Raw genomic sequence first — 22,238 nt, 5'->3', positions numbered from 1 at the left:
CTCACTGCTTTTTATTTTAGCCATTCTAGCAGGTCTATAGCAAAATCTCATTATGATTTTATTTGCATTTCCCTAATGGCTAATGATGTTGAACATCTTTTCATGTGTTTGTCATCTGTATTTCCTCTTTGGCGAAATGACCGTTCATGATTTTTGCCCCATTTCTGGTTGTATTTTGTTTTTTTACTGTTGAGTTTTAAGAGATTTTTATATTTCTAGATACCAGTCCTTTGTCAGATGTGATTTGCAAATATTTTCTCAAGTTCATTTCTTTTTCTTTTTTTTTTTTTTAGATAGAGTCGCGCTCTGTCACTCTAGCTTAGAGTGCAATGGTGTCATCGTAGCTCAGTGTAACCTCAGACTCCTGGGCTCAAGCAATTACTCTTGCCTTAGCCTCCTGAGTAGCTGGGACTACGGGCGCACGCCACCACACCCGGGTAATTTTTCTGTTTTTAGTAGAGACAGATCTCACTCTTGCTCAGGCTGGTCTCAGACTCCTGAGCTCAAGCGATCCTCCCACCTCGGCCACCCAGAGTCCTAGGATTACAGGCGTGAGCCACTGTGCCCAGAAATTTCTTGTCTTTTCACCCTCTTCTTTAAAGTTTTTAATTTAAAATTTTTTAAACATACATTTTCTTTTACTTTTTTTTTTTTTAACCTAGAGAACTGGTAAAACATTGTCTTTTCATTCTCTTGACAGGGTCTTTCACAGAGCAAAAGTTTTCCATTTTGATGAGGTCCAATTTATCAGTTTTTCCCTTTATGGATCATATTTTTCAAATCATGTCTGAGAAGTCTTTGTCTAGCACTAGGTCCTAAAAATTTTCTTCTACATTTTTTCTAGTAGCTTTGTAATTATATTTAAATCTGTGATCCATTTTGAGTGAATTAGGCTTCATGGAATTTCAGCCCACCCACACAGGGTTTAGTATTCAGCAACAGATCCAGATCCGAGGAGATGTCTGCGCAGATTTCTGGAGCTCTTCTCAGGTAGCCTCCTGCTCTCTAATACCCCGCCCAGGATCTCTGCTCTTTACCTTTATACTGTGCTGCCTCTTTTGTAAGTTTAAGGATTTTTCAGGATATTGATCAATGGTTAATCAATTACACTTACTGAGTTCCTAACTGTAGGAAAGACCCCACAAAAGATGCAAAAAAGGAGGACATCCCAGCCCCAGCCCCAGTCATCCCCACAGGAGCCCAAGACAGTGATTGGGAAATGTATGCAAACCTCAGTGGCTGGGGATGGTGACAGAACCTTGAGCAATAGCATTGCACAGTGACAAACCATGACGCTGCTGTCTCCTCTCTGGACCCATCATTCATCCCTCTTCCTACACCCCCACCTCTCCAGTTCCTCCAGAGTGCCCATTTATGAGGAGCCAGGAAATTCACTGTCTCCCCCACCTTAGGCTCCCAAGCCTCAGCTAAAGTTTTAGAATGAACCTGGGGAGAAAATCATATCTCAGATCAAGTCTGGACCTGAGAACTTCCCTAAAACGAAAAGCTCAGATTCTCGACTTTCAAACCTTTTTATGTTTTGAGGCTAGCATGCAGTGGCATCCTTATTGCTCACTGCAACCTCAAACTTCTCAATTCAAGTGATCCTCCTTATTAGGGTGGGAACTCGAAGCACAGGATGAGAAAGAATTCTTGACACAAAGATTAGGACAGGTTTAAAGAAAAAATTTATTTTATTTTCTAAGAGGAAAGGGCCCGGAACAAAAGCGAAAGAAAGAAAGAAGTGGCAGTCCTGAGGGTGAAGGTTTTTGGCTTTTTATTGGGGATTATAAAGGGTAAAAAAGTTGTTCCTGCTAGCTACTAGCAGAAGGCAACACTGAAGTGGCTGCAATCAGACAGTCTTATAAGCTAGAGGAGAGTCAGGGTTGGGATTTCGTTGGAGGGAAACAGCAAGAGCTAGAATTTGGTTCTGTATGAATGCTATTAAATAGCGGAGAATATAGGGTCTGAAAACGAGTGTTAAAAGCAGAGCCGTTAGGGGTCCTAAGAGGTGTTAACCAAGAGAACCATGGCTGCACACGGAGTTTGAAATCCCACTAGAAGTTCTCAGTTTGTGAAGTGTATAAGCCTTTGTAAAAATATCTTGAAGGTTAGTTTCTATATATTTTCTGACTAATTAACAAAGAAACAATAATCTTCTTTTAGTACAGCACATGTGTCTCTTTGACTGGCCGTTAAGAGATCAAGAGTTCATCTATTTTGTATGACAACCCCCGCCAGGGAATTTATTTGTTGTTGTAGAATAGTAATTTCTCGGGCTGATTCCATGGCTAATTGACTTATTTTTAAAAACAGTCTTCACACTGAAAAGATTGAATTAAGTAAGTCCACTGTGTCAGCAAAAAGTCCAGATATTACTCCAATTATTGCAAGAATGATAAAGGCACCACGCTTCATTCATGGGTATGAGGAATAAATGGGAAGAGGTATGGCATCGTTGATAAGATAAGGTTAGGAATTATGTATGCCAGAATACAAGTTTCCATCCAGTTTTCTGGGAGGCATAATTAAACACTTGATCCAGAGAGAAGGTAAGTTTGATTTTTGGGATTCAGACACATATCTATGGATATACTGAAATAAGATTTTCCAAGGTGGGTTCCATTGTGTTATAGGTCTTTATAAGCAGAAGCTAAAGTCATTCCAGCCATTGGAGGTATGTATGAGGTATATTTAGGAACAGTGGAGCAGATGTATGTCCAATTGAAAGAAGGAATAGTAGGGTTCCGTCCTATCTTGTAAGTCTGAAGCGTGCTTAGTTTTTGACATCCCTGGTGGTTGATATTACTTGGTTGGAATCAAAAGTTATGTCCCTTGAAGAAGGGGCATGATTGAGGGGGTGCAGGACAAATGCTCGTTCACAAGTAGCTTGTTTGGGTCCCATTAGTAGTGACTGTGGGGTTCAGGAAAGTATATGCTATAGAAAGGGAGTCGGGTGGGTAGTGTGACCCAAATGCAGTTAGTAGATAGATGGAAAATGTGGTTGTAAGCCAGGGAGTGAGCAAAAAATTTTCACATGAAAGGGCCCGGGCAAGATGGACTGATTAGGCACAGGGAAGTTTGTTGGGCCAGTGAAACTGAAGTGAATATAGTTCCCTGGAGATTAAGGTTGGCTTTCTCATAAAGAGGGCTTCAGAGGAGGTGGTCTATTTTGGATCAAACTGTTGGGTTTACAGCCCACCCAAGGTGATCAGAGTATGAGGGAATTACATAAGATTCTAACTGATTCCATTCAAGAGTCGGGATAGACACAAGCCCCTTTTGTGGAGAAATATTGGCACATATCCAACAATTTGTGTAGGATCAAGTCTTGAGAAGTTGGAGGGCCTCTTGGACTATAGGCAAATAGGGATGTTGTAGAGCACCCGTGGTGGGGAATATGGAAAGTAGGATTATTATTAGGGTTCCCAGCACGGGCAAAAGGAGGACAGGCCTGGTACATAGCTTGGGTACAAGTATAATGAGGACAAGGACAACAAGATGCCATATATACCACAGCATATTATTGAAGCTCACAGGTTTGGGGCATCTGCTGAGTGAATCAAAGCCTGGTATCAGTGATGGGCTGGCAGGTGTAGGCTGGTGGATTTCTGGGGAGTTTGTGGTGGGTTGAAGCAGTTTCCTCTAGAGGATCAGTGGGTTTGCGTCAGGAGAGATGAATCCAGGATGGAATTCCCAGAAGTTTAGCCGTAGTGGGAATAGTGATAATTATTTCAAAAGGACCTTTTTCACAAAGGTTGGAGGGAACTAGTTTGTCCTGGGAGATCCTTAAGTAAAACTCAGTCTCCAGGCTAGAAATGTTGAGGTCCCTTTAAATTAAGGGTTTGAGGTAGGATGTATATTTTTGAAAGAATTGTGGAGTGAGTCTGACTGTTGGCAAGTAAGTGTCAAGTGGGGCTGGGGAAATTGAGGTGAAAAACAAGAAGAACAAAATGTCCATATATAAGTTCAAAAGGGTTAGGAAATAAAGGCACCCTAGGGGAGACGTGGAGTCTGAAGAGAGTATAGGGCAGGAGGTTTAAGGTGACCCTGAAGGCTGACTTGTCGACAAATAGAGCAGTCCTTAGTACATCTCAACCTTAATAACAATTTAAAAACTAGTTTTATTTACGAAAGGTTATCCAAGTCACATGAACTAAGAGGCATTTGAGTTTTTCTTATTTTCCTGATAAAATATTTAAGTGCTTACTTTTTTAAGCCAATTAATTAGTGTTCTTTTACATATTTTGGTAGTGAAATATCACATACACATGACATATATAGACACACAAACATACAGACAGAAGCAGATACTTTAGGTGGAAAATTTATATTTTAAAAGTACAGAACTAGGACTTTAGGCCTAAATATAGTACCAGCATTTGTTTATACCAAGAGAAAATAGGTTGTATGTAAAGTTTCAGTTAAGCCTTTCCCAAGAGCCTGAGAAAGGAAGCCTGCAGTGTTAAAAAGAGTTGGGTGTCTAACTTAACCATAAGATGCTTTTTTTAGGGCAGGCGCGGTGGCTCACGCCTGTAATCCTAGCACTCTGGGAGGCCGAGGCAGGAGGATCGCCCAAGGTCAGGAGTTTGAGACCAGCCTGAGCAAGAGCAAGACCCCATCTCTACTAAAAAAAATAGAAAGAAATTAACTGGACAACTAAAAATATATAGAAAAAAAAATTATCCAGGCATGGTGATGCATGCCTGTAGTCCCAGCTACTTGGGAGGCTGAGGCAGTAGGATTGCTTGAGCCCCCAGGAGTTTGAGGTTGCTGTGAGCTAGGCTGACGCCACGGCACTCTAGCCCAGGTGACAGAGTGAGACTCTATCTCAAAAAAAAAAAAAAATCTTTTTTTAGTGAGGGGTAGAGCAATTGGGAAGCACTAAAAGGAATGAGCAAGATCTGATTTCCCAGTGAGCAGAGGAGCTGCGGGGTACCCAGGAGGTTTTGTATTTTACCTTTTACACTGATTATGGAGATAGAAGAGGGAAGTAGATGTCTTGAAAATTCAGGAAGAGCAGTATAAGTGGTTCTGGTGTCCATCAGAAAATCGACCTGCTTACTGTAACAGAGAGTTACCCACGGCTTGGCCATCTCGATATTGTGAAATGGAGCTCGTTTCAAATCCAGGGTCTGTCAGTCGGACTGAAGTAGCCCCAGAAGATCCACGGGTATGGAGGATGCCTGCCTGGGGGGCCCCTCTGGTTCCGGAAGGCAAGTGCAGTGCCCTATCTCAAGGAGAGAGCAATCTCGCTTTCAGTGTCCCTCCCCCTTGCAGGGAAGGCACGGTCCCAGTGGAGGTCTGCTGGGGCATGTCTTATTCCAGTGACCCAGCTGGTGTAGTTCAAGCAGGGTTCAGTCCCTGCGGAAAAGCATGGTCCTGGTGTCTTCTTGCCTGGTCCTTTAGGGTAGCCCTGTCTCTGAGAAGCTCCTCCTACAGCGGTAGCCACCATTTGGCAAACCTCCTTCGGCTCTTGAGTCCTCTGCAGTCCCGTTCCCTCCTTTTCTCTCTCCTCTCCTCATCTCGATTATTAAAGACCTTGAAGGCCGGGTCTAAAAGTTCCGCTTATGGAGCTAGAGGCCGCTTTTCAGGTTTTTGGAGTTTATGCTGAATATCAGGGGGACATAAAGTGTATTGTTGAGATGATTTGTCTCTCTTGTGTCAGGATCTAAGTTAGTAAAGAGGTAAATGGCTTCAGACAGTCATGACAGAAAAGGGGCTTGATTTTCATCCTGGCTTTGAGTAATCTTTTTAACTTTATTATAATCAACAAGCTTAGCAGTGGCCTTTCATCCCTTCTATGAGACAGGAAAGCATATGGTTTCACGGCCTCCTATGAGGCCATCCCTGCTGGTAATCCCAATTCAGGTCCTGTTCTGGCACCACTGTGTGCCCAGCAGCAGTAAGTATCGGGTTGTCTTTGATTGAGATCATCTGTATACTCCTTAGTCTTAGACCAAATAAAGCCCCTCTCCTCAGAAGTAGTACAAGTGGAGAAAATTATATGGATATCTCTCCATGACAGGTTATAGGAAACAGTGAGATATTTGAATTCTTTGCAGAACTGTGAAGGATCGGCTGAGAAGCTGCCCAGTTGGGTTTCTTTCTTTTTTTTTTTTTTTCCAGAGTCTCACTCTGTCACCTAGGCTAGAGTGCCGTGGCATCAGCCTAGCTCACAGCAACCTCAACTCCTGGGCTCGAGCAATCCTACTGCCTCAGCTTCCCGAGTAGCTGGGACTACAGGCATGCGCCACCACACCTGACTAACTTTTTCTATTTTTAGTAGAGACGGGGTTTCCCTCTTGCTCAGGCTGGTCTTGAACTCTGGAGTTCAAGCAATCCTCCCACCTCAGCCTCTCAGAGTGCTAGGATTACAGCCGTGAGCCACCATGCCCGGCTTCCCAGTTTGGTTTCTATTAGAGACAGATCAGACATAGAAAAAGGAATATGAACTCAGATAATGCCTTCTGACCCAGCCATCTCTCTAAGGCGGAGTTGGTATATGGGCAGGGAGGGATTGGGAGAGAGTGCAGCTGGGCAAGAGGGGTGGAGACACAGAAGAGGAAGAAGGAGGGGGAGAAATAGGTGGAAGTGAAAACAGTGGATGTCACCCCGTCACTCAATTCCATTAGGCAGCAGCACCAAAGGAGGAATGTGATATGGAAGGAGAACAGGGGGAGCCAAAAGGGAAATATCATCCCAGTCAGAGGAGGATGGGGGAAGAGATGTAAAGGTAAGAAATAACATGTGGCAGGTGGGGCAAAAATCAGGGTGCCAAGCAAGTTCACAGAAAGCCTGTACATACGGGACTTCAGACCACTCGTCGAGCTGGTGGCAGTAAAGGTCAAGTTGTAGAATGGTGTTATGATTAAGAGATCCATTCTCGGGCCAAATCTCCTGGTCATCTGATTTATATAGTAGCCAGCCTATATTGCAATAGAAGACTAAACATTTGGGCTGGAGGTCAACAGTCTCCAAAGTTATCAAAATTTTAGGAAGACATCCTTATGGGGAGTCTTTGGGTGGGGCCAACTGAACATTGTCCATGGTGATAACTAGGCAAAAGAAAAAGGGAAGGATTTTAGGGATGGTCATACATTGAAATGCTGACAGTCAGAGAGGGGTTTTCCCCACTAGACAACTTTCAGGGTGCTGCTGAGCAGTTATCAGTCATCCCCAACTCTGAGTCAGACTGAAACCTATAGATATAGCAGAAAGCAGGTGTCCCTGAGTTCTGACCCAGACCAAAATGAAACCTAGAAGGCTTGCCCAAAGCCAGGCATCCTTGAGTCTAGGCAAAATCTGGAAGGGGGTGGTTAGGAGGCGTTCCTCAAAGGCACCTCTCCAAGAGTGGCAGACTGGCACTGGGGTTTCCGTAACCATGAAGCTGCCCCTCTTTCTCAAGTATATGACCATCTCCAAAGCCCTAGTGACTTACCAAGTTTCAAATGGTATTGAGGGTGCTGAGAAGGATGTCCTGGGTGTTGCACAGCAGAGGAGGGAGCAGTCTCAAGACAGAGGCAGAAAAGTGAGTTCCCCATATAGAGATAGAGAAGTGACTCCCTGTACAGGCCACCAAATGTTAGAGTGGGAACTTGAAGCATGGAATGAGAAAGAATTCTCAACACAAAGATTAGGACAGATTTAAAGAAAAAGTTTATTTTACTTTCTAAGAGGAAAGGGCATGGCATAAAAGCAAAAGAAAGAAGAAGTGCCAGCCCCAAGGGGGAAGGTTTTTGGCTTTTTATTGGGGACTATACAGGGTAAAAAATTTATTGCTGCAAGCTGATAGCAGAAGGCAGCTGTGAAGTGGCTGCACTTGTTTTTCGTTTTTTTTTTTTCCCTCTTCTCTGTGAGGCTGGCTTATCAGTCTCCTTGGAATGTGTTCTGGCGGGAACTCGGGGAGGGTCCTGCTCCTTCTGTCTACTCAGTTCTTTTCAAGGGTTGTAAAAACAAACTCTTAAAGACCACAAGTTAGCCACAAGTGGTTAATCTTAAAGACAACAAGTTGAGCCACAGGCAGTCAATCAAACAAAGGGCAGTTGTGTGCTGTGATCTTTCTCTCTTTTTTTTCTATTAGATAGTTTATTTTTCTCTATTAGGAAGTTTATTAGTAATACCATCCTTTCACTCCTGCCTCAGCCTCCTGAGTAGCTGGGACTATAGGCATGCATCACCACACCCAGCTAATTTTTCTACTTTTTGTAGAGATACGGTCTCACGATGTTGTTCAGGCTGGTCTCGAACTTCTGGCCTCAAGTGATCCTCCCACCTTGGCCTCCCAAAGTGCTAGGATTACAGGTGTGAACCACCATGCTCAGCTTACTTTCAACACTTCAGACACCAAATGTGTTGGTTTTCCACCCCAAATAATTCTCCAATTCTCAACACACACCAACTGGGGTTCCTACAATTAACTCAATCAATCCTGACACTAACTACCTGGAGTTAGCACAGGCCCCACAGGTTAAGGCCTCAGCCACACAAGACTGTCCCTCACTTCAGATGCCAATCACAAGTAGTGGTTCCCAGGTTTCCCATATTGCTGTCAAACTTGGCTACAAGTTGGAGGTTCCCACAACCTTCAGGTTCAACAATTTTTGGCTCACAGAACTCAGGGAAACACTTCTTACTATTACTGATTTATTATAAAGGATATGACTCAGAGGCCAGGTGTGGTGGCTCACCTGTAACCCTAGCATTCTGGGAGGCCAAGGCAGAAGGATTGTTTGAGCCCAGGAGTTTGAGGTTGCTGTGAGCTAGGCTGACTCCACAGCACTCTAGCCTGGGCAACAGAGCAAGACTCTGTCTCAAAAAAAAAAAAAAAAAAAACCCCAAAAAAACAATACAACTCAGAAATAGCCAAATGGAAGAGAAACATAGGGCAAGGTGCTAGGGAGTGTGCATGGAGCTGCCATGCCCTCTCAAGAAGTGCCACGTTCCCAGCATCTCAATGTGTTCACCAACCCAGAAGCTCCCTGAAATCCACAGTTTATGGCTTTTGTGGTGGTTCCATTATGTAGGCGTGATTGATTAAATCATTGGCCATTGGTGATTGAACCCCATCTCCTCCTCCTCTTCCCTCCCCAGAGGTGGGGTGTGGGGAGCTGAAATTTTCAACCCTCGAATCACATGGTCCCATAGTCCTCTGGCAAACAAGCCCCCATCCTCTAGGAGTCACCTCATTAGCACAAACTCAGGTATGGTTGAAAGGGGCTATTATGAAGAATAAAAGACTCCCCTGACCCCTGTCACTTGGGAAGTTTAAAGGGTATTAGGAATCAGGGGCAGAGACCAAATATATATTCCTTATTATGTCACACTCCCCTACTTTCTCTGGGATGGCTACAGGACAGGAAGTGTGAGAGGATGTGAGGGAGGAAGTGGGGGTACAGGAGCTGGCAAGGAGAAGTCAGTGGGAGCTGGAAGGGTCTAGCCATCAATTATCCAGAGGTTACAGACTGACAACCTCAAGTGGAATCCAGCCCAGAGATGTGTTTTTCTTGTATTACACAGTATTTTAGATTTTTTTAAGCCTAATATTCAAAAACATATATTACATAAAATTTCAAATTCTCCTGCATGCCTGACAAATCAGAAGATATGGTGATAGTGTGCTCACATTCCCACATGACAGCAATTGGCTGGAACTCCGAAGGCACTGCGCTGTCAGACAGAATATACGACCTTTGTTTTGCTACAGTCTCCACCACTCCCTATTGCCCTTCACTGCTGAGTCTCACCATCATTTGTCATTCAACACTGAGCTGGAGCTATTTTTCTTACTCCCAACCTCACAGTTTATCTTACATGCTTGGCTTCCTTGGACACCTAAGTTTTTGACCTCTTAGCTAGTCTGAGCCCTTCATTTAACAGAACAAACAAGCTCTAGGAAGGGACATGACCTGGTGACAATCGCTAGTGAATCAGTGGAAGAACCAAGACCAGATCCCAGTGCCCCTATCTTCTGAGGCCATCCATGACCTGAATCTTTTTTTTTTTTTAATTTTAATTTTTTTTGAGACAGGGTCCTACTCTGTTGCCCAAGGTAGTAGAGTGCCATGGCATCAACCTAGCTCACAGCAACCTTAAACTCTTGGGCTCAAGCAATCCTCCTGCCTCAGCCTCCCATGTAGCTGGGACTACAGGCATGTGCCACCATGCCCAGCTAATTTTTTCTATATATTTTTGGTTGTCCATCTAATTTCTTCCTATTTTTAGTAGAGACGGTGTCTCGCTTTTGCTCAGGCTGGTCTTGAACTCCTGAGCTCAAACAATCCACCTGCCTCAGTCTCCCAGAGTGCTAGGATTACAGGTGTGAGCCACCGCACCCGGCCTATGACCTGAATCTTTAATGCATGTCCTTGCGGCAGTGCTTGGAAATTCTTTTCCTCTGAGGCCCTCAAAGGGAAACTGAGGTCTCAGAAGCCATGAGGACTCCCTCCCATTAGGCCAACCAGCGGCCTCGGGACTCCAGATTAAAGAGGAGAAGAAGGGCTTGCCTGCTTGTGTGTGTGTGGCAGAGGTGGGTTGCGATCATGGGATCTGGACATGAATGCCCAAGTGGCAGGAAGTGCCTGAAATCAGAGCTAATTTGGAGGCACAGAATACAGGGCGCCTGGAAGGGAAACAGACATGTTGTGGGAACAGGGCAGCCTGGGCGGGGAACAAAGGTTAATGCTGGGGGTGACCAGATCCTTCCGCCAGAGCTGACCACTTCTGTCTTTGGGAACTGTTTCACAACTCCCCTTGTGTGAATGTGCGAATGTGAAGCGAATGGTGATGTAAGAGGCGGGAGCCCAGCCGGGATGGGTAAGAGGGTGTGGGCTCGCACACTCACTCGCACCAGCACCCAGAGAGGGGGTGCAGGGTGCACAGTTGCCCAGCACGTCGCTTACACCCAGCGAGTACCTGAAGGCTGCGTCCTCATGGCAGGTGAGTAGTGGCCTCCAAGGACACAGCCTGACTGGGGCGGGGGGACAGAAGAGGGGACTAGGCTGGAAGAGACTTGAGAAGGCAAGAGAAAAGACTGTAACTTCAGGGATCATTTCTATAGTTCATTACTAGAGAGGTTTCTCTGAACATGTACAGCACCGGAAACCACAAGGAGGAGGTGCAGCATTCTCCCCTGAGTGTGAAGCCGGCTCTTGGTGTTGCTTTGCTGCTACGCCACTTGCCATTGATGATCATTCTTCTCTCCTTTTTTGGGAGAGTAAGAGAGAGAGGACGCAGTCTGAGTGGTTTCTTTTTTTTTAAAAAAAAAAAAAAAAAGAAGAAGAAGGCGGCAGGAGAAGTCCTGCCTCCCCCACACCCTCGACCACCAACGGAGTGTCCTGGTCTAGACCACAAGTCTGGACACTGGACCCACCGGGGCTGGGTCCTTCACAGCCCTAAGGCCTTGCTTTTCCTTGTCTGATCTCCATGGATTGGAGCCCCTGGAGCGTCCTCAGCTGCTGGGGAGGCAGGGACAGGCCAGGGGCAAACATGGACTCAGCTTGTTCCTCCCAGAGTCCAGTGTCTCCCTCCATCCTCTGTGGCAGAAGACCAGGATTTGGGGATCTCTGTGCTCACATGTGAGGAAAAGTAATTCTGAAGCGTCCACATCCCACACATATATCTTTTGGAATGTTTTGTCGAGGAGTGGAGGCGATGGACCCAAGATGGGGACCAGATCTTAATTTCTCCACTCTGTCAGGAGGAGGTGGGAGAGGGGGCAGGTGGTTTTAACCCTGGGCCACTAGAAAGAGAAAGGACATTCACCCTGCCTCATGGGGCCCCTCATAGGTGACAAGGACCCCCAAAGGCTGAGCAGGCCCAAGTATGGCTCCATCTCCAGCCCACCTGGCCCAGGGCCACAGCAAGCACCTCCCAGAGAGACCTACCTGAGTGAGAAGATCCACATCCCGGACACAAAATCGGTGGGAATGCTGAGAACTTCCGGGGGGCTTTTGGGATTGACAGGATCCAATAGGATCTTACAGGCTAGGGGAGGGGGGTCTTCTTGTGACCGTGGCAAGTCCCTTCCAGCTCTGAGCAGCAGTGACAGACCATGTCAACTGTCTCTATCCCCAGCACCCAGCATGCAGCTAGGGTGCTCAGTATTTGTCTGAAAATTATCAAATTGCTTTCTGAATGAGTCTCAGCTTTCCTATGAAGGAAAAGGAGCCTGGGGTGAACTGGGGTTGGAGGCTGGAGGATGTGTTTTAGTATTTAAGGAGAAGACCAAACGGGGCATAGGGAGACATGGAGGAGGCTGCAGGCTGGCAGCTAGGATGCTGTCACCTGCATTTCCAGAAACTTTAGCAGATTGCTAAGCTGATGGGCCAAGCCCTGGAATGGGCTAGGGGGATCAGAGCCTCAGTGGACTACAGAGAGAAGGACCTGTGGTCTGAGAAGGGGCTGGGGAGGGAAAAGCTGGACCAGGGAGGCTTAGCCCCATGAAATCCCCCTCTCGGGGCTTTGAGGACTTGCTGAGTCAGAGCCTGCTAGAGGTAGGCGGGTCACGTACAGAAAGTGCTGGCTCCAAAAATCAGATCCTCTGTGACTCAGCAAATCCTGCTGGTTCCTCCACCCGTGCCCCCTTCCCCAAAGGGCAGCTCCAGGCATGGGGACCAGAGGGCAAGTTAGCCCGCCTGGGCTCAGAGGCATGTGGGGCTTAGCTGGGGGCTGGCCAAGGCCAGCTGCTATCATCCCCACACCCAGGACTCCATCAGCCTGCTCCCACCCCTAGGGCACGTTCAGCCTGCGGAAGCTGTGGGCCTTCACGGGGCCTGGCTTCCTCATGAGCATCGCTTTCCTGGACCCGGGAAACATCGAGTCGGATCTCCAGGCTGGAGCTGTGGCTGGATTCAAAGTGACTGAGTCAGGGCTGGGGGAAGTTGGGGGAGGTCTAGTGGGACGGGAGGTGACCAAGGCTAAGTGGGCAGAGGTCCCTACTTGCCATGTTTTCCCAGGGTGGCCTGCATGAATGGTGTTCCTGGGAGCATTCAAATTCAAATATGCCAGGAAAGGATCCCCCAGTGCATCCCTGCCAGAATGTGGGGTGTATGGGAGGAGGGGGTTGGTATTTTTGCTGTATCTCTCCCATGCTCTCCCCAAGGAGTCTTCTTGGTTAGAGGGTACCACCAACCCCGGGGCTTTCTGAGACTGGCCCCTCTGGCTGAAGGCCTCTCCCTGCCTTCTCACAGCTGCTTTGGGTGCTGCTCTGGGCCACAGTGTTGGGCCTGCTCTGCCAGCGACTGGCTGCCCGCCTAGGCGTGGTGACAGGCAAGGATTTGGGTGAGATCTGCCATCTCTACTACCCGAAGGTGAGCCTGGGGACCTGGACAGAAAGCACACACTGGTCCCAAACCCCAAACGGCTATTTACAGCTTTCATGATCAAACAAACACATCATCTCACCTGGGCATCCCAAGTCCCTTTGATAGTTGAAAAGACTGAAGCCAAACTGAGAGCACACAATCTGAGAGGCACATCAGAGAGACGTCGCTCATTTTCCAGAATGGGAAATTGAAATCTGAGAAAGTGACCAAGCCAAAAAATAGGGAAGTATCAACTCAGGGATGGTCACTGGCTGGGGCAGACGCTGGGGACTTGGCGGTTTTGAGTGTCTGGTAAGGAAAACAGAAATTATACCACTAAACATTTCGAAGGTATTTAATGCAGGGATTTAAGGGTTTGGAAGGGCTGGAGGAGCAAGGGAAGAGGGTGTTACCCAAAAATCAGAACGCTGCTACACCCCTGGCACCAGCCCAAGAGCCATCATGGTGCTGAGCTTCCGGAAGCATTGCCGACACTGAAGAAATAGCCACTCACTAGTGCTGCCGGAGCCCAGGTTGCTTCATGTCCTTGCTGGTGCCACTGCCAGAAACACCACCGGAAACATGGGGAAAATGGTTTCTCTTTCCCTTTCAATCTCCTAAAAGCATTTCCTACACAACCCAAGTGGACGCCAGCCGACAAGGCTGTCTTGCAAATGCGGTTTGCAGGCTTCTAGCCCAGCAGCACAGTGCAGAGCATGGGAAGGTGAGTGTTGGGCTGAGACAACAGACAAATAACTGGTCCACCCCTAAGGAAGGCTTGTCTCCTCCCCATAGGTGCCCCGCACCCTCCTCTGGCTGATGATAGAGCTAGCCATCGTGGGCTCGGACATGCAGGAGGTCATCGGCACGGCTATCGCGTTCAATCTGCTCTCAGCTGGACGGTACCCGCCCCAGTGTGTCCCAGCCCATCAGGGCAGGCTGGGACCAGCTGCTACTTCTTCCCCAAGCCTTGTGCCTCCCTGAGTCCATTTAATCCTGCTGTCTCCTCTGACGCAGGCCCGTTACCCTATTTCCCAGAAATGAAAAATGACTTGTCTGAAGTCACACAGATGTGAGTTCTGCAGACTTCAGAACTGCAGCCCCAAGCTCCCTGCCGTGCCTAGCCTCCCATCTAGCTTTGCCCTTTCTAGAGGGTTCTGTGCTATTTCTCCATCTCCAGCACACTCTCACTCCCCTCGCCCTAGCTGTCTGAGGGCTCTTGGGTTCCTGCTCCCAGGAGGCCAGATTCCACAGTCTCCAGCCCAGAGGAAGAGCCCTGGGCCCTTCTGGGCTAACCCGGGCCACTCTGGTTTCAGAATCCCACTCTGGGGCGGCGTCCTCATCACCATAGTGGACACCTTCTTCTTCCTCTTCCTTGATAACTACGGTAGGTGTGCGCCTCACAGGGGACGCTGGTGGGGAGGATGCCATGCTGGGGGAGGGGTCTGGCATTGCCTGGCAGCGCATGGGAGCTCCCTCACCCTCGCTGTGTGGCCACTTACTTAGACTTGAGTTTCTTTTGTAACATGGGGAAAATAACAGCACAGACATCATAGGTTGTTGTGAAGATTCAGTGAGGTAATATATCTTAAGCACTTGGCACGGTGCCTGGAAGTGCTCCGAACATTAGGCATTAACAATTGTTTATGTTACAGATTTTTTTGGTTTGTCTGTTTGTTCTGCCCCTTTGCCCTACCCCTAGGTTTGCGGAAGCTGGAAGCCTTTTTTGGATTCCTTATTACCATTATGGCCTTGACCTTCGGCTATGAGGTGGGAAGCCAGGCCTGCAACTCCCTGTCCCCCCAAGGTCATTCCTCTCCCTTCCCCCTACCCTCTACCTGTCAGGGTTGAGTGGAGGGCGAGAATCGGTAACAGTGGCAGTGGCTGTGAAAGGGCGGGCCGTGTCCTGACCAGACTCCTCCCTACAGTATGTGGTGGCACGTCCCGCGCAGGGAGCGCTTCTTCGGGGCCTGTTCCTGCCTTCGTGCCCCGGCTGCGGCCAGCCTCAGCTGCTGCAGGCCGTGGGCATCGTGGGCGCCATCATCATGCCCCACAACATCTACCTGCACTCGGCCCTGGTCAAGGTGAGTGGGGGGAGGGAGGGAACCGCCCCTGCCCTAGAGCCGCCCAGGCCCCGCCTCCATACCTGGAGCTCCGCCCCTCTGGCATCTTCCTCCAGGAGACTCATTCTCTCTTTCTAAAATTTCTTAATAATATTTTTTATTAGAAGTGTGGGGTGGTGGCTCATGCCTGTTAGCACTTTGGGAGACCGAGGCAAGAGGATCACTTGAGACCAAGAGTTGGAGGTTGCAGTGAGCTATAACCAGGCCTCTGTGGCAAGAGCAAAGATGTTTAAAAAAAGAAAAAAAAAAAAAGAGCAGAGATGTAGGATTGGGTCCGCTGACCAAGGCCTGTCCAGACTGCCACATAGGGTACTTTAGAAGGTACTGGGGTGTGGGCGGACCACAGGCAGAAGTGTGAGATGGGGGAAATTGTGGTGATCCTAAGGGACTTTGGCCCTTCCCTCTTTGACCTTCATAGTCTCGAGAGATAGACCGGACCCACCGAGTGGATATCCGAGAAGCCAACATGTACTTCCTGATTGAGGCCACCATCGCCTTGTCTGTCTCCTTCATTATCAACCTCTTTGTCATGGCTGTCTTTGGACAGGCCTTCTACCAGCAAACCAACCAGGCTGCGGTGAGACACACTCCCCCACCCCGTGTACCTGTGGCCATGCCCTACACACATGCCCTGCAAGCCTTGCTGAGGACCCAGGCAATGCAGGCTCTGCCCTGGACTCCAGCCACCGGAGTCCTGTCACCTGATAATCTTCACTGCTGATAGATAAACGATAGTTCGTTCAGCAAATAATCAATTAGTGAGTGTCTGTTATATACCAGGCAGTGTTCCTAGACCCTGAAGATACAGCAGTCAATGATACAAAGACCCTGCCTGCTTGTAGCTTAAATAGGGAGGAGGTTGAGCACACAGGAAACAGGTCAACAAATAAACACCCACAGGAGGTAGAGAGTGTGAACAACAATGACACCATGAAAGAAATAAAGGGGGTGATGCAGCATAATTGGGGGCATGTGGGTGGGGAGTTACATTAACCCGCGTGGTCGGGACAAGCTTCTTGGAAGAGGAGACATTTGTGCTTACACTGAAAAAGGAGCTGGTCAGCTCCTCTCTGGCTCTCTGGGATTTGGGCCCTGTGTAGGTCTCTCTTTCTGAGTGGGTCTCTGTCAGGAGGCTGTAACAACTGCTAGCCAGTGGTGGGCACTTACTGAATGCTGGACACTGTGTGTGGGTCCCCTCTGGGGACCTGGGCACTGCCACTGCCTTGCTATGTGACCTTGGGAGGTCATGCCCCTCCCCGGGTCTCACTCTGTTCCTTGGCACAAGGAAAAGAGGTCTAAATAAGGGATTGCAAACCCCTCAAGACCAGGCAGGCCGCACACAACTGCGGGAAGTGCGTCGGTGTTAGGAAGAGGGCGTGGAGGCGTGAGAGCCAATTGTCTCTCTGGTAATGCCAGCTCTTACAAATCCAAGAGAAGCTGGAGACCGGGTTCTCGTGGGAAGTCTTCTCAATTTTAAATGTTGGCAACAAATTCACATTACAGAAAAAAAAAAAAAAAAGAACCCCAAGTCTGTTAGCTAGACAAAGTATGTCCGGCCAGATTCGGCCCGCGGGCCACCAATTTCTGAACTCTGGTCAAAGCCGACAGTCTGGTTTTCTAAGACTGAACGTGCGCTTCACATCTTCCTCCTACTGCCCCGGTGCCCGCAGTTCAACGTCTGTGCCAACAGCAGCCTCCACGACTACGCCAAGATCTTCCCCATGAACAACCAGACGGTGGCCGTGGACATTTACCAAGGAGTAAGCGCGTAGCACGCGTCGGCGGGGGAGGGAGGGACCGGTCGGGGTTCCTCGCCTCGCCCACCTTAGGGGCGGAACCTGCGCGGGGAGGGGCGGGACCATTGTTCTGACCACGCCCCATCCCTCCAGGGCGTGATCCTGGGTTGCCTCTTCGGCCCCGCAGCCCTCTACATCTGGGCCATAGGTCTCCTGGCGGCCGGGCAGAGCTCCACCATGACAGGCACCTACGCGGGACAGTTCGTGATGGAGGTGGGGCAGACCTGAAGTCCAAGGACAACAGGCGCACGGCTAGGGGCTTGCACACCCGGCCTTGTTGATCCTTAAAGTAACCCAGAGGGCGCCGCTGTTAAGCCTCACTTTACAAATGAGAAAACTGAGACTCAGAGAGATGAGGCGACCTGTGGAAGCTGCAGAACCAGGACTAACAGGAGCCTTTTCCCAAAAACTGTTTAGTCTTCAGCAACCAGCTATGGGAGGACAGCCCCCGCCCCCATTTCTCTCCACCCATCCCTTCTTGCCACTTAGGGACAGAATAATGGAAAAACAGAGCATCCCCCAGGCATGAGGTGGGCTGAGGGAGGACAGAGGGTCCCTCCTCTGGAATCCCTAGCCCTGCCCATCCTCCCCACCAAGGTGCTCACTCCGTACCCCCCAGGGCTTCCTGAGGCTGCGGTGGTCACGCTTTGCCCGAGTCCTTCTCACCCGATCCTGTGCCATCCTGCCCACCGTGTTGGTGGCTGTCTTCCGGGACCTGAGGGACTTGTCAGGCCTCAACGACCTGCTCAACGTGCTGCAAAGCCTGCTGGTAAGATGGGCAATCTCCACCACCCCTGCCAGCTGCAGAGCTAAACAGGAACGACAGCAATCCCCCCACCCCCAACTGCCAGGCCCTATGCTAAACACACTTTGCCTACAAGGCTCACATAATTCCCACAGCCACCCTAGAGGGTAGGAATCACCATTTTATCCCCATTTTACAGGTGGGAAAACTGATGCACGAAGTTAAGTGACTAGCGGCAGAGTTGGGATTCAAAATCAGGCAGCCCCCAAAACACCTTCTCCTGCTTTAGAGCCCCACGACCTTGTAAAGCATAGAGGGAAAGAGGCTCAGAATGGTTAGGGGACTTGCCCAAGGACACACAGCCAGGCAGAGGATGGCAAGCTGCACCCATTCATCCCCTGCTGTATTCCGAGGGCAGGGTCCCCTCAGCCTCCACCTCCCACTGCTCCCCCCAGCTCCCGTTCGCTGTGCTGCCCATCCTCACATTCACCAGCTTGCCCGCCCTCATGCAGGAGTTTGCCAATGGCCTGTAAGTACTCCCCATCCCAAGCACTGGATGTGCATGACCACATTTGATCCTCACAATGACCCAGAGGTAGGAAGGTACTATTATCCCTATTACCCAGATGAAGCAACTGAGGCTCAGAGAGGTTATACACTTACCCAGAGTCACACAGCTAGAAAGTGGCAGAGCCAGGACTGGAATCCAGGGGCAAGGGCTATTTCTAGAGCCTGAGCTCCTCACTCTCACCCCAGATTCTGCTCTAGCCAAATCCTGCCCCTGTGCATCCTGGAGAGACTAGGAGGCAGGAGGCGGGCTGGGAGGGGGGGGGGGTCTATCTGCTCTAGGCCCCACAGCCCAGAGAAGCTGAGAGTAGGCTCTGTGTATCTGCCCCCACCATCAGCTGTGGGCACCAGGAGAAGAGGAAGAGGAGGAAGAGGAAAGGGAGAAGGAAAGAGGAGGAGAAGATGCAGGTGGTCCAGCTGTGTCTGGCCAGTCCCTGAGCCTCTCTTGTGTCCTCCAGGCTGAGCAAGGCCATCACCTCCTCTATCATGGCACTGGTCTGCGCCATCAACCTCTACTTCGTGGTCAGCTTCCTGCCCAGCCTCCCCACCCCGCCTACTTCGGCCTCGTAGCCCTGCTGGCTGCAGCCTACCTGGGCCTCACTACCTACCTGGTACTGTGGGGTGAGGGGGTCCCTTGGGGATGGGGGAGGCAAAGCAAGGAGGCAACAGATGGGGAGGACATGGGGGGGACTTCCCCAGAGGTCTTGGCCTCTCCCCGACTCTGGGCCTCCTCTCCCCCAGATCTGGACCTGTTGCATTGCCCATGAGCCACCTTTCTGGCCCACAGCTCCCACCAGCACTTCCTGTATGGGCTCCAGGAAGAGGATACGGAGGGGGAGACCTCTGGATGAGCCCCCACCCAGGGCCTGGCTGGAAGGCGGAACTGGTGGGGAAGACTGGCCTGCTGGACACGACAGGGCTTGAAGGCAGCAACAGAGGTGGAAGAGTTTTGGGGGCAGGCCCAAGTGAGGTCCTTGGAGGACCTACTGTTTCCTAGCTTAGACAAGAGATTAACCTCTGGGTCTCAGTGTCCTCATCTGTAAAATGGGGACCACACCAACCTTGCAATGGATGCTAAGCACTTTAACCACAGTGCCTGGCACTTGGGACTAAAAAAAAATGTATCATTCAAAAAATATTTATTGAGCACCTATAGGAGTGATCTGACAAGACCAACGGTGGGGGTGGGGTGAGGCCCGGACAAAGGCTCCAAACTGGCACTTAAAATAGAGTCTAATAATGCTAAATAAATACTAGTTCACTTCTCTTCTGGAACCTGGGGCCTCAGGTTACATGTAGCCCTCCAGATCCCCAAGGGCGGCCCGGCGACTGAATCCAAACTTCACAGAACAAATCCCTTTAAAAGGATTTGTTTTGTAAAATTTGGATTCAGTCAAAAGGCCGCACTCAAGGATCCAGAAGGCCGCATGTGGCCCCAAGGCTGCAGGTTCCCCCATCCTAAAGTCTGATTCGCTCCTATTCCCCGCAGCCTTTCTGTTCCCCCTGCAACCCATTTTCCAGACGTTAAAACGGAGGCCGCGGTTCCCTCTTCTTCAAGGACCAGGTCATAAGGAACCCAAGAGTCCGTGCCTCCGAGGCCCAATTCATTTGACATCCCCCCAGGGGGACCGGGCGGCCGGGACTCCCACGCCGCCGCGCAGTTAACACTCCCTCTCAGCTGACTCCCGGCTCCCCCTAGGGGCAGGGACGGTCCCGAGCGCCGGCACTCCCGCCTTGGCCTCACCCCTCCTGGCCAAGTGTAACTAGGAGAAGCAGGCGCTCAGTCTCAGGGACCCCCCCGGACTCCTCCCGGGCGAGGAGGTGGGGAGGAACCGTGTGGGAGGGGGAACCCCCTCTGCCGCAGGGAGCGGCCCGGACACCCCTTCGCCCTGTTCAGGGGCTGCACTTTATAGACGTTCCCTAGGCTGTTTCTAGGCTCCCCAAGTCCCTCCTCCAGTTCCTCGGACCCCAGCCCGGGAGCTGCGGACAGCCGCAGCGAGAAGGGCAGCCTCGGCCTTTCCCTAGAGTTTAAGCCAGAGCGAGTGCTGTACCTGGGAGTACCCCCAATTTCCGGGAACCCAGCAGAGTAAGCGACGCGCAGTTCGGGGCGATTGTTTATGAGAAGAATTTCCTCATTCTTAAAAGGGCAACGATGCGAGTGGGGCCCGCAAAAAGAGAAGGAATGGGGACAGGTCTGCAGCAACCAGGGCAACTGCCGAAGAAGGCACCTGGGCAGGAGGGCTGCCCACCCTCCTCCGGCTTAGCAGTGGAGAAGATGGGGTCCATGAGAGCTGAAGGAGCGGACGGATGGGGGGCGGGTAGTGAAGAAAGGCGTCTCGAAGATCCTCCAGCTCCCAAAAGTGGCCCCAGCTGGTGCCCCCTGCACACCCCCTCTGGTCAATTCCCTTGGCATTAGTTGGGTGCCCGACCCGTGCCAGACCCAGTGCTACGGGTGGGGAAGGGAGGCAAAGTCCTGAATTAAAGAGATGTAAGCTGTCAAGGAACAGAGGAGGGAGACAGCTAAGTCACTGAGTAGCAGGATGTGGTGAAGGCACTGGCCAGTGAGGCCTGGGCCAGAGAAGGTGACAACTCCTGCACATGATTGTGAAAGCTGAATGGGAGTGGGGGGCAGTCCAGGCAAAATGAATGTGCCAGGTGTGGTCGGCTTGTGCGTGCATAAGCACATAAGCGCGGAGACATGAAACCTTTTGGGGAGTTCTTGGATTTTGTGGGGCAGGACTGAGGGGATCCCAGAGGAATGGGCAGGCTGGTCCTGTGAACTTGGGGACAAAGAAGACACCGGAGGACCAGCTAAGGGGCTACCCTGCGCCTGGGCGAGGTCTTAGTGATGAGATCAGGCCAAGGTCAGGCATTTTAGGACAGGCAGGCCCCTGCTTCGAGTTGCCTCCACCCCCATAAGTAGCTCTGGTCCTCTCAGCCCCACAGCTCAGCTTGAACTTGACCCAGGATGGGACGCTCCACCTCGGCCCCTGGGTGGGAGTGCCTGCTGAGGGACACCCCCCCTAGGTTGGGCTTTCCCGGCCCCATTTGGCAGATGAGGAAAGCTGGGGTGCTGGATGGAAAAGACACGTATTTGTTCACAGTTGCCAGACAGGACTCTGCTGAGTCCCGTTTCTCCCCCATCCCATTTCCCAGCCGCCACGACCTTCATTCTTCCTGGGGGTACAAACCGATGGAACAGATAAAAATAAATTGTGTGGGTAAAGCGACCCACAGCTGCTGGGGTAGAAAGGGATAGCAGCGAGTGTGGACAACCCCCCCCCCATCTCCAGGGAGGAGACCCAAAGAACTTCTGCCCCCGAATTCTACCGGCCTCCCTGTGACTTCGGGAGAGACCTTAAGGGCTCCAGGCAGAAGGTGCGCCCGGCTCAGCTGCCTTGGAGCCTGAGAGGGGGAAGGTTTCCCAGGGAAGAGACCTGCACCGGCTAAGGCTAGAGGGGCAGTTGGGATTGCGGGGGGGGGGGGGAATCCCCGAGGAATCCTGTGAGCTCACGGTGGCCCGTCTGGGAATGTGGGGGGCGGGGGACAGCAGCCCGGCCCCTGCCCAGTACCCTGTCCCCGAGTCAGCTCCTCTGACCATCTCGGGGACAGCCGGCCAGGTTCCAGCCCCCTTCCCAGAGGAAGAAACGGAGGGGAAGGAAGGCGAGCTGCCTACCGATGCCGGGGGCGAGGTCAGTGGTCC

General features: G+C 50.5%; 1 protein-coding gene and 1 non-coding gene across 2 annotated transcripts; both read left to right on the top strand.

The window, feature by feature from the left end:
* Nucleotides 1–10,758: 10,758 nt before the first annotated feature.
* On the top strand, nt 10,759–19,791 carry SLC11A1 (solute carrier family 11 member 1). Its single transcript, XM_045560096.1, is given in 17 exon segments — nt 10,759–10,938; nt 11,788–11,921; nt 12,734–12,856; nt 13,191–13,310; nt 14,100–14,206; nt 14,621–14,691; nt 15,007–15,074; nt 15,233–15,388; nt 15,846–16,004; nt 17,098–17,187; nt 17,317–17,436; nt 17,843–17,992; nt 18,424–18,497; nt 18,994–19,073; nt 19,076–19,146; nt 19,277–19,298; nt 19,301–19,791. Coding segments are annotated over 17 exon segments (1,809 nt in total). The 5' UTR covers nt 10,759–10,760; the 3' UTR covers nt 19,387–19,791.
* LOC123644291 lies at nt 11,029–11,245 on the top strand. The gene has a single exon (XR_006737100.1). It is a non-coding gene; the product is annotated as a small nucleolar RNA U3 (small nucleolar RNA).
* Nucleotides 19,792–22,238: the final 2,447 nt, after the last annotated feature.

Source organism: Lemur catta, chromosome 8, assembly GCF_020740605.2.
Source record: "Lemur catta isolate mLemCat1 chromosome 8, mLemCat1.pri, whole genome shotgun sequence".
NCBI lineage: Eukaryota > Metazoa > Chordata > Mammalia > Primates > Lemuridae > Lemur > Lemur catta.
This window is presented reverse-complemented; position numbering and strand designations above follow the sequence as displayed.